General features: G+C 35.8%; 1 protein-coding gene across 2 annotated transcripts in view; it reads left to right on the forward strand.

Annotated features, from left to right (window-relative positions):
• The window catches only part of OXCT1 (3-oxoacid CoA-transferase 1), a 169,397-nt gene that overhangs the window by 92,491 nt on the left and 64,703 nt on the right, over nucleotides 1-12,203 (forward strand). For both annotated transcript variants that reach the window (XM_027863610.1, XM_027863609.1), the window contains 2 exons: nucleotides 1,968-2,040; nucleotides 2,885-2,960. In XM_027863610.1, the coding sequence (XP_027719411.1) occupies nucleotides 1,968-2,040; nucleotides 2,885-2,960 (149 nt within the window). The remainder of the gene's footprint in view (nucleotides 1-1,967; nucleotides 2,041-2,884; nucleotides 2,961-12,203) is intronic.

Here is a 12,203-nt window from a genome sequence, read left to right on the forward strand (position 1 = left end):
AAATTCTCTGATATATATGTAAAATTTTAAAATTTATACAATGTATATATAATTATGTTAAATATATATGATATATGCATTTTAGACTGATTTATGGAACAAATACAAAATGTAGATCACATGAAAAACTATGCTGCAAAGCTTTGTTTTGAATATTCTAAAGCTTTCTCCAAAATCCTTTTCAGAATTTTTGTTTTTTCATTTTCTGGTTAGTGGCTGCCTTGGACAGAAGTTTCTTAGGGCAAGGCCTTGGGTAAGAGAACACCAAATAAATGGCTTGGAAAAAATAATGAATACCTTGTTCTTGTGCTAAAAAGGGAAACATAGGTTATTTAGATAATCCTATTGATAGTTCTCAGTGAAAGCTCTTACACTAATCTAACAGGTTGACTAACAGACCCCTAGGGTATAATTAGTTTCAGGGTTATATAATAACAATGATAGCAGTTTTTGTATTTTGGGAGCACTTATAAATATTTAAATGAGTTATATTGAATTGCCAAAAGCACTTTGCATAGGCCAGTCTGGTTGTTCAAAGGACTGATGTGAGAATTAATTAGGGAGTGAGTCTTTCTGTCTCACTTTACAGATAAGGTATTTATACAGAAACACATACATAGAATAATTATGGAGTTTGGATTAGTATCCACATTTCAGCCCAGTTTTCTTTTTATCCAGTTTCCCTGCTTACCTCTTGTTTGACTTTTCTTGACTTGAAAAGGTTTAAGATATTAACTCTCTGCATGACATATGCAAAAAAAAGTCATTCCAAAGGCCTCACCAAGTATGAATCTGAAGGAAATGTAATGCCTTGCCTTTAAAAATAGATTGGCAAAGTTCTGTGAAGGAGGCTGAGATAGCAGTGCCCTATTCTTTGAGTAACATTGCTTTAAATCTGAAGGAAGACTATTTGCATCCAAAGAAAGAATTGATAAATAGAAATATGTATAGAATAGTTTTACATCTATATATACATTTTTGTGTCTAATGGCAGCCATCTCTAGGGTGGGGGGAGAAAAAATGGGAAAAAAAAGAAAGTTACATGATAACATATATTTAAAAGGAATAGCAAGTTGTATATAATAGATTTACAATTTCATGTACAATTATCTTTTTTCGTATTCTACTGTGTTCTGGAAATGCTTGTTTTATTTTTTAAGTTCAGAATAAAATAAATTTTAAAAAATTTTAATTCTGTCACCTAGAGGGTCAGGTTCTTTGGAACTGTTTTTATAGTGGAGTAGGTTAGAAATTGGAACAAGGGAATCAGCAAAAAATCAGCAAAGCCTAGTGGAAAGGGAGCTGGGAACAGTAGGCCCCAGCTCTAGTCTGGGGTGAGCTGCAGCTAGCTCAGCTTGCCAATTATCAAATTTACGGTGTGAACATTTACACACAAGAAATCAGAAAGATACAAATCAGGTTTTGGTTTATTGTTTTGTTGATTTTCTTTACTTAAGGAAGTAAAGGAGAAAATAATAATTCAAATTAAACCCCAAAATGGATCATGCTTACACTTCCTTCTCTCCCTCCCCCTCCAGTTGTTAAACATTTACCACTAGACCCCTGGGGTTGGGGGATGTGATTGTTCGGTAATTGGATAAGCAGTCCTTTCCCATATTATTATTTAGATCTTTTTGTCAATAATTTCACTCTTAAAATATATTTTTTTCTATTTTAATTTTTGTTTCTATCATCCATGTTTTCACCTCACATACCTCATCTTTCTAATGATAGATAGTTAACATTGGATTGTGACAGGCTTCATCCAGTAAACATCCTTAGCTCCCTACTCTGTGAGTCAAGGAGGCGCTGCCAGCAAAGGCATTCCAATAGGGTTTTGATTTTCAGCAAATCAAGGCTTATGATCTTTTTGAGAAAAAAGAGAGAAAATTGTGTAGCCCTCTTCCTCTGTTGGTAATGTGAGTACTGTTTCTCTATTAGGAAATCTAATATATACTTCTTTTCAGGCAAGGAAACAGTCACTGTTCTTCCAGGGGCCTCGTATTTCTCCAGCGATGAATCATTTGCGATGATTAGAGGGTATGTAATAACTGAACCCCTCATGTTTCACATGAGGTGGAATGAACTGAGTCACTCCCTAAGCATATTAGCAGTACTGAGAAGCAGAATACATGTTTAACAGCTGTAAAACTATCATGGATTTGTTCAACAATAGCTTCTGAAATAATTTTGATTGAATATTGGGAGTTGAAATATTCAGCCTACTATATAATTAAAAGGTTACCTTTTATCTAAGAACTCTAGAATGAATTGCATAGAAATGCATCTGTAACTGGAAAGAAGCACTTTTTTCAGCCTTTCATATGAATTGATTATGCTCAAACAGATCTTCTATTTATGGCCCCTTGTGTTTGTCTAATTCTTTCTCCCAGAAAAAAACTAACCATATGCACCTACCTGTTTTGTTTGTTTACAAGAAACTATTAGTTACGAAATGTAACATTTAAAGAAGTATTAAATATTATTCCTCCACATATTTGGAATATAGTGACATATCTTTGAAATTAAATTTTTATTGGTGGTAGGGAGATACAATCTATTATTATTAATTTTTACTTTTATTACTTTGGGCAATTCATTTTACCTCTGTAGGACTTTCCTCATTTATAAAATGAAGAGATTGGATTAGATGATATCTAAGCTTCTTTCAAGCCCTAGAATTTTTATTCTTCTTGGTAGAATAGCTCCAGTGCAACAAAATTGCAAAGCTTCTCTACTAGGAACACATAATTTAGGATTTGATTATATACGTATTCTAACTCCAACATGCAGTGATTCTACACGATAAGCCAATAAATAACATGAAGATCTTGAAGCTTTTTTTAGTGTTAAGTATTAATTGTATGTGTTTCCCTTTTATTAGTGGCCATGTCAACTTAACAATGTTAGGAGCGATGCAGGTTTCAAAGTTTGGTGATTTGGCCAATTGGATGATTCCAGTAAGTAGCTATTTTTTTTTAACATCTTAACTATACTTACATCAGAATAGTCAATTCTACAGTTTGATGGGTTTGTATTTGGTCTCATGGAAAGATTTGCTGGATTTGAGTTGAAGGATCAGAAGATTTCATTTCAAATCATGGGTCTGTTACTTAATAGAATACCTTTGTGACTCTCTGCAGGTCACTTAATCCTCCCTTGGCCTCAGATTCCTCACCTGTAAAATGAGTATTTCACTAGATTACCTTTAGGGGTCCCTTCCAGCTCACCAGTGTTGCCTTACTGAGATTCACAATCCATCCATGCCTTCTTATCTTGTGTGATTGTTGCCTTTGTCCTTTCATAGAGCCTCCATCAGAGGATCTATGCATTGCTTTGGAGGCCTTCTTTTGGATTATTAAAATATTTTGTGAATTCCTATAATGTATTCAGTCTGTCCATATTTTAATCATAAAGTGCATTTTCTTGCAGAGTCAGAATCAAGTTATTTTTTGATACTGAGCTTGAGCATGGTGATTCAGTATGTGCATTTATCAATGTCATAACAGATTCACAGGTAGTAGGAACAATTAGTAACTAATCTTGTATATACTTCTGATGAATGCTATTAATTAGTTTAATTATGACTTTTTGTCAGCAGAATGTAAACTCCTTAAGAAAATGTTTTATTGCTTTTTTTCTTTGTATCCCACTGCCTAGCATAGTAGTCTGCATATAGTTATATAGTACTTGATAAACTTTTGTTGAATTGATCAGAAACATGATTGTATAACTATTTGATAAATGATTTTTTTGCAGTGAAATACAGAAAATTGTGTAAATCAAACACTTCTAAAATATGAACTGTTTCTATTTACTAATGGTCTATAATCAAGGAAAACCTTTTTAAATAATATTTTATTTTTTCCTGATTACATGTTAAAACAATTTAAAAAACTTTTTTATAATTTTGAGTTCCAAATTCTATCCCTCTCTTCCCCCCATCCCCCAAGACTGTAAGCAATACCAGATACTTTATACATGTGCAATCATGTAAAATAATTCTATATTAGTCATTTTGTACAAGAAGACTCAAATAGAAAGAAAGAAAGAATGAGAAAGAAAGAAAAAAGAAAAATAACATGCTTCATTTTGTCTTCAGTTAGTATCCATTCTTTATTTGGAAGCAGATAGCATGCTTCATCATGAATCCTTTGGGATTGTCTTAGATCATTGTATTTCTGAGAATAGCTAAGTCATTCACAGTTTTTCATTGTACAGTATTGCTTTTGCTGTGTATAACATTCTCCTGGTTCTGCTCACTTCAGTTTGCATCAGTTCTTGTAAGTCTTTCCAGGTTTTTCTGAAATCATCCTACTTGTCATTTATTATAGCATATTAATATTCCATCACCATCATATATACAACTTGTTTAGCCATTCCCCCAAATGATGGACATCCTCTTGATTTCCGATTCTTGGCCACCACAAAAAGAGCTCCTATATACATATATATATATATATGTATATATATGTGTATATATATATATATAGTATATATATAGTATATATATATAGGTGTGTATATATATATATATACACACACACACACACACATACATATTATGTACAAATATGTTCTTTTCCATTTTCTTTTGATGTCTCTGGGATATAGATCTAGTAGTGGTATTGCTGGATCAAAGGGTATGCAGTTTTATAGCCCTTCGGGCTGTAAAATTCTGAGGTGGTACCTCAAAGTTGTTTATATTTGCATTTCTCTAATCAACAGTGATTTGGAATATTTTTTCATATCATTATAGATAGCTTTGGTTTCTTTGTCTGAAAACTGCCTGTTCATGTCCTTTGACCATTTATCAATTGGGGAATGACTTGTATATTTATAAATTTGGCTCAGTTCTCTATATATTTGAGAAATGAGGCCTTTATCAGAGATATTTGTTGAAAAATTTTTTTCTTTGCTTTCTGCTTTCCTTTCAATTTTGATTGCATTGGTTTTGTTTGTGCAAAAACTTTTTAGTTTTATATAATCAAAATTATTTATTTTACATTTTGTATTGCTCTCTATAGTTTCTTTGGTCTTAAATTTTCCTCTGTCCTTAGATCTTCTTAAACAGCTTTGGAAACAGGGACATCAGCTGTTGTAGGATTCATGTTATGTATTACATAGATCCTTATGTATGAAGCTGGTTGTGAGTCTGACTTGAAAAAAGACAAATGCATATTTATAGTCATCATATTGTGCACAACCAAACCTCATTTTGATTGTATGTTTCTTTCTCTGCCTCTGAGTCTACAGAGAATTGAAACTGGCTTTTAAAGACAACAATATGTTGGCTACCTTCTTATGGTTTATTCTTCCATTATTATTATTTTTTTTGAGCAAGAGATGCAGGTTAATAAAGCTTCTTCCTACTCTTTTTTTTGGTCTCAAAAAGAAACTTAAGAATTCCTAAAATTATTACTTTTCAGTTAAAGGAATTTTTACTGGATGAGTCCATGTTAGAACTTTTAAAAATACATAAATGAAACTTTATAAGATGTTATGGATTATATTAATGTTAGTGTTTTATATGAGTAATAAAACATTTATATTTTGCTAGGCATAAAAATACTGAATATCGGAGGCCTAAAGAAAATCCAGGTGAACCTATTAAAGACCTTCTTTCAAGAGCTTCTCCTGACACTTAATAGCTGTGTGTAACCATGGGCAAGTTACTTATCCTTTCTGAACTTTAGCTTCTTAAACAAAGAAGGGATCAGTTTAATTGGTCCCTTCTAGTTCTAAATCTGTGACCTATGCAGTGAGCCAGTCGGTGAGTCTAAAAAAAAGACCGATTGTGAACTGTCTCATTTCTCTCTTTGTATCAAATGAGATATTTGTAAAGAGCACTCAGCACAGTGCAGACACTGTACATAGTAGGTGCTCTATAAATGCTTATTCCTTTCCTTTTATTCCTTGCATCTCCAATGCCTTAAACATTGTTTGGCATAGTAGGCAGTTGATCAATGCTTATTGATTGGCAGTTGATAGGCAGAAATAAAGAAGGAGTCCCATTATAAACATGGAAGTGCATGGAGGCAGACAGTAGAGTTTGAAGGGACAGAACAATTAGTGTACCCAATTGGTCCAAAACTTGAGGATGTGAAAAGGGAGTAATGGGAAGCAAAACTGGAAAAGATTGGTTGGGGGCTTTAAGTACTAACCTTAGAGTTTTGTCTCTTCTCCTAGAGATGGTAGGGAGCCACTGAAACTTTTTGAGTAATATGTTCAGATGAGCTTCCTTTGGTAGATTATTTTGGTAGCTGCGTGAGGGGTGAAGGACAAGGCTGGAGATAGAGTTGTCTACTATGATAGCCCAAGTCAGTGGTGAAGAGGGTCTTAAGAAAATTGTTTATGTGAATGGAGAGAAGGGACATTAACATGGATAGAGCTTGACAGATGATTGGCTGATGGCAGTAAGAGAGAGGGGAGAACCAAAAATGACTCAGATTTTGAAGTCTGAGCGACCAGCGTGGTGGTATTCTCAGCAGATATAGGAAAGTGAGGAAGAAGGGCAAGTTCAGGGGGAGCTGAGTTCACTTTGTAAGCTTTGAATTTAGCACAGGTGAATTTAAGGTGTCTGATGGATATGCAGTAAGAGATATAAAACAGGCTACTGGAGAAATGATGTGGTCCTAGAGCTCAGATAAGAGATTTGGGCCTGATATAGTGATTTGAGAGCCATCTGAATAGAGATGATAATTGAATCTAGAGGAATAAATGAGGACACTGAAAAGGCAGAAATGTAGAGAGAAAAGAAGGAGGCTTAGGAACAGAAAGTTGGGAGACATCCACACTTAGAAAGTGGAAGAAGATAAACCAGTGAAAGGGACTGAGGAGGAATGGTCAACTAGGCCCAGGAGAGAGTAATAGCACAAAAGCCAAGGGAAGAGACAGTATGGTGGAGGAGTGGTCACCAATTGCTACACAGAAAGGTCAAGGAGGATGAAGCCCGAGAGGGAAAATAAATTGGATTTCACAATTGAAAGATCAGTTCTGCTCTTCCATTTAAAGATGAGTTTGGAGGCTGGGCTGCAATCAGGACAAATATCAGCATCCTGAAGAAACTGCAGTATGATTAGATTTGGAAAATTTATCCACTATTCTTGTGTCTGATTTTTTTTCCCATCATGTTTTTGTAATAAAGAGTGATTGATGTCATTTCTGATTAGTGGGGTTTTTTTTGAGGGGGGTTTCTATAATTATTATAAATTACTTATACTGGTTTCTCAGTATGTAACACAATACATAGACTTAATTTTCTTCTATGCTATATTGCTTGCAACTGAGAAGGGGTGCCCTGGGTTGACTGTGGGAAGACCTAAGTTCTAGTGCTGGTATCACCACTGATTAGATATGTGACCTTAGATGGGTGAGTCACTTGCCATTTTAAGGAATCTAAGTTTCTTCTAAATTTCTAAAATGAAGTTTCTGTGTGATTTTATGATACCAGCTGGGGAAAACTATGATGATGTGAAAAATAGAAAACACCAATAAGAACTTTAAAAAAATAAATCCTACTGGCCCATACTGGCTACTATAGCAATGTTCAGCACAAAATGTGTAACCTGAATTGACAACATATATTTCAAAAATTAATCTGAGGTAAAATGAAGCAGTATATATAAAGTGATTTCCAAAACCTTAAAGTACTATATGTGTTAACTATTCAATTAAATTGAATCTGGAAATAAAGCCCTTGCCTTTGCTAATAAGCAAAGAAACTAGAAAATACCCTTCTTAGTAGAGAGTTTTACTAAGTTGTCTACTTGGTCAGAAGATTTATGCTGAGTTATAAAACTCAGAAACATTTTTTTTATTGCAGAAGCTACCAGTCAAGCTTAGAGTTCATCTTTATTACAATGTTTTTGATTTGCCTTTATGTTTCATTGAGTTTAATAACTTTCTGTGCTGTGCAGATCTTCAATTTGTCTATTTGGTGGCATACTCAGTTATCATCATTACCTTCAGCCTTCGAGGCGAGTAGAGTGGGGATTTGAGATACTATTCATCTTGGCCTTCCCCAGTTTTTTAGTATTCAGGTATTGATGCAAATGCACCCCTTGGCTTTTTGTTGTTTTATTGTTTGTTTGAATGGTTTTGCCTTGAGCATATGTAGTGGGAAAGCTAGATTAAACAGCTCTTTTCTTGTTCCATACTTACTGTGATGATGGTGGAGCTGGGACAAGCCTTAGGGTAGATACAGAGCACTGTAGTCTCAATCAGATATTATTTCTGTGGCACGTCCCTTGAATCTACATTCAGAACTGTTCCAAAATACATGACTAGTCCCTTCTTCTCATTACCTATTTTTGGCAAACAGCTGCTGTGGGTGATTGCATGTGAAAGGGAAGCAGATGTGTGTGATCAGCCGTAGCAGCTGTTTGCTGAGAGCATGGTATGTTGTAGCAGCCCATCGGAAATGCTGAGTGTACGTGAGCACCGCATCGCACTGCCAGCTTGGTCTTCTAGATAGAAAGGACTGAAGTGAAGTATTCTTGAAGTGTGGGAACAAGGAGGTCTGCTGGTGTCCTATGGTTCTTTCAGATTTCTCTTCTTTCTATATGAATTTGAAAGTAATAGGAGGTTATCCAAATTGTATTGGGCAACACACACTATGTGCATGGAGTCTGCTGATCTGTTTGGGACACTGTTGAGGGGATGCTGAACCCTTATTCCATCTAGATGTAGGGATAGGAGGAATTACTTACAGAGACCTAACTAGTTGCAACTATTTCAACAAAAACACACCTAAATTCAAACTAATAATACGATGATAAGTTCAGCAAAGTATAAGCATACTCATTACAGGGTATGTATAGGTGAGCAAGACAGCCAGAAGTTGTGGAGACATGTGTATAGATAGAATAGTGCCTAATACTAATAGCTAACATTTATATAGCACCTACTATGTGCCAGGCACTGTGCTAAGCACTTTACAATTATTATCTCATTTGATCCTCACAACAACCCTGGGAGGTAGGTGTGATTATTACCCCCATTTTACACATGAGGAAACTGAGGCAAACGGAGGTGAAGTGACTTAGCCAAAGTCTCACAGGTGAGTTAAGTGTCTAAGGCCAGATTTGAACTCAGGTCTTCCTGACTCCAAGCCTCACACTCTATCTGTCATACTATCTAGATGCTGTATGCCTTTTATGATGCTCAGAAGTCCATGGAAATTCAGTAAATATATATTTTACTTGACAATATATTTAGACTGGACCTGTAATTTAATTGGTGTAGGATACTCCTTCTTTCAGTGTAGATTGATATCTGCTACATGACCTAGAACTTTTAAGACGGTTGCCAGGGTCGAAAAGAGGATCATACAACTAGCATGTGTCATAGATAGGATTTGAACCCAGTCTTCCTGACATCTAGTGCTCAGTCCATGAAGTGATGCTGCCCTGCTCTAGAAATATTAATTGAATTTAATTCCTATATATAAAGGAGATTGATATTTCTGACTTCTCATTTACTCCATTGGGGTCAAACTCAAATGGAAATGGGCACCATTAATCCAAACATTTAGATTCCTGCAGGCTGCATACTGACTTAGGTTTCTTCTGTTTGTTTGTTTGTTTGTTTTGTTTTTTTGTTTTTTGCTTTTTTGGTGAGGCAATCAGGTTAAATGACGTGCCCAGGGTCACACAGGTAGTAAGTGTCATGTGTCTGAGACTGGATTTGAACTCACGTCCTCCTGACTCCAAGGCCAAACTCTGTTCACTGTGCCACCTAGCTGTCCCAACTTAGTTTTAAAAGTATATGTTTTACTGTGTTTTCATATATTTTGTTTGCATATTTCTCAATTATATATTAATCTGGTTGGAGTGACACTTGGGAGTGTTGTGGGCCATATAAAGCCCGTGAGTCATGTGTTTGTCACCTCTGATGTACTCTGCTTGCAATGTATGGGGAGGAGGAAGGGGAAAGGGGCAATTGGAGTTATTATACGTGTATTATACCTTGATAGTTTTTTGAAGATCATTTCAAAATGGATGCAAGGGCAATACCCTTTTTGCATCTTTCCACCTTTTGCTCTTATTTTGGATGACTTTCCTTTTAAAATCTAGAGATGCCACTGTTAGTCCAATAGCAAATAAATATATGATAAAAAAAGAAGATGCATATGGCAAGACCAAAGGATAACTGATAAACAATTCAGATGCCCCATTGTTAGCTTTGCCATGTGAAGAAAAAGTGAGGGATGTAGCTGGCTCATTGAAGGGACCTCTTGTGGCAAACTTATGGGAAAGTCACATGATGAGAGTCATTGGCAGGCATGGGGAGGTTGAATTTTGGATTGTTGGAGAAAAAGTTTTTGTTGACAAAGTCATAGATTTGTTATGACATTGAATTAAATCTGTCTTTCCCGTGTTTCAGTGGATCTGGGTTTTCATTCATGTGGCTTTACACTCCATTAGTACAGTCCACAACCCATCTATGCCCTTCTCATCCTTTATAATTCTTGTCCATGTTCTCTCTGATTCTGTACAGATGATCTTCCCCCACCATATATCTTTATAATTTGAAAAGGGCATCATTTAGGGTGAATATTCTTTGCACAACAAGTTTTGGCTAGAGACACATGCCTTTTGAGTGGTGGTCTTTTCCCCATCTGAAGAGTATGCTTTAGCTGGTGGCTCTACTATGAAACTTGTCACCTTTCCACACTCTTGCTCTTTGTCTCTAAGCACAGACCTCCTGGGGAAAACGGGGCAGCCTATTTTTGGTCACTTATGGCCAGAGTGATCTGCCCAGGTCCTTTTCTTCCTCAGCTTACCTGGGTCAGGTTGGGAAGAGCCATGGATAAATATAGATTGACCCAATCCAGGCTGTTCCAAGAAGAGAAGACTGGACTGACCCATCGATATGATACGGACCTTAGTTTCTTTGTTCCATTTAATGGTCAGGGCACAATTAGCATTTCCGAAGTTCCTCAGAGCAGAGCCAAACTGTCCATTCCCTAGAATTGATTTGAAAAATGGTTATAGATTTTTTTTTACCTTCCTATTAGTGATTTAAGAATTTAGGATGTAGTTGGGAACATAAGCTATTATTGTACTATACTTGGATGCTATATTTGGCTATCCAAAAATACCACTATCTTTGACTGTCAGAAAAACATTATGTTGAAAACTAATGCTTAATTTTATAATTCACTCCCAGTGAATGTACTATGTTTTTTTTTTTTTTTTATAAGGAAAGTTCTCCATTTTGGGAAGATCCTGTTTTTCATTATAGTGATTAAGGCTTAAAGGCCAACGCTAAATTCTAAGCCTATTAATTCTTTTTAAACGTACATTATACCTTTCATCCAGGAAGCAAAAAAGACCTCCAGTTAAAAGCAGCAAAGCAAACATGAATCCTTACAACAAGCCTGTGAAGTTGATAAAACTGTAGTTATTTAATTGAAATTACAATTCAGATGATAAAACCCATAGAAATGTAAAAGGTGCATGCTTATGTGGGTGATGTTAAGTACCTGTGGTGCTCATAAGAGATGCCAGATAAGTCAGTTTCTATGTCTGTGAAAAAGATGGGAAGAAATATCCCTCTAAATCTCCTTATCTACCTTAAGCATCACCTTTGAGGTTGTGAAGGATCTCCATTCTCATTCATTTCTTATTAAAGAGCTCATATTGATGAGATATGCTCACCTGTGTGAATGAAGGGTAGACTGTTTTACTTATTACTTACTTATAAGCTCTCAATGGCACCATTCTTCTGAAGAGCTCGGGCTCTTTAATTGGGACTAGAAAGCCATGGAATAAGGGAAAAAATGGTTCAGAAAAGAGAACAAAGAGGTAGAAGAAGAAGCATCCACAGGGAGCCGACAGGACTGTCTGACATCATTGTACAGTGTCTTGATTCTGCGTTGGTGTTAAGGGGAAGGAGGGTAAGAACCTATAGACAACAGGTCACGTACTTGCCTCTCCTTTGATAGAGCTCAGAGGGACCACTGCATTGTACAATCTTGATTTTCATAATTGTCTCTTGTATGTTCCTTCCTTTTGATGTGCTAGGGAGCTCCTGTTTAGCTGTGAGAACTAACATGCTTGCTAATCCTTTCACAGGACTCAGGCCAGAAACTGAAAGTTGAAGTTTACTGATGCCAAACCACTGAACAGTTTTGTCTGGTTAACTTTCATGAAAACGAGGTAAAACACAGGAGCACATGTTCCAAATAAAAGTGCCAG

The sequence above is a fragment of the Vombatus ursinus genome, unplaced genomic scaffold (genome assembly GCF_900497805.2).
Source record: "Vombatus ursinus unplaced genomic scaffold, bare-nosed wombat genome assembly UNPS02014772.1, whole genome shotgun sequence".
In the NCBI taxonomy this organism is placed as follows: domain Eukaryota; kingdom Metazoa; phylum Chordata; class Mammalia; order Diprotodontia; family Vombatidae; genus Vombatus; species Vombatus ursinus.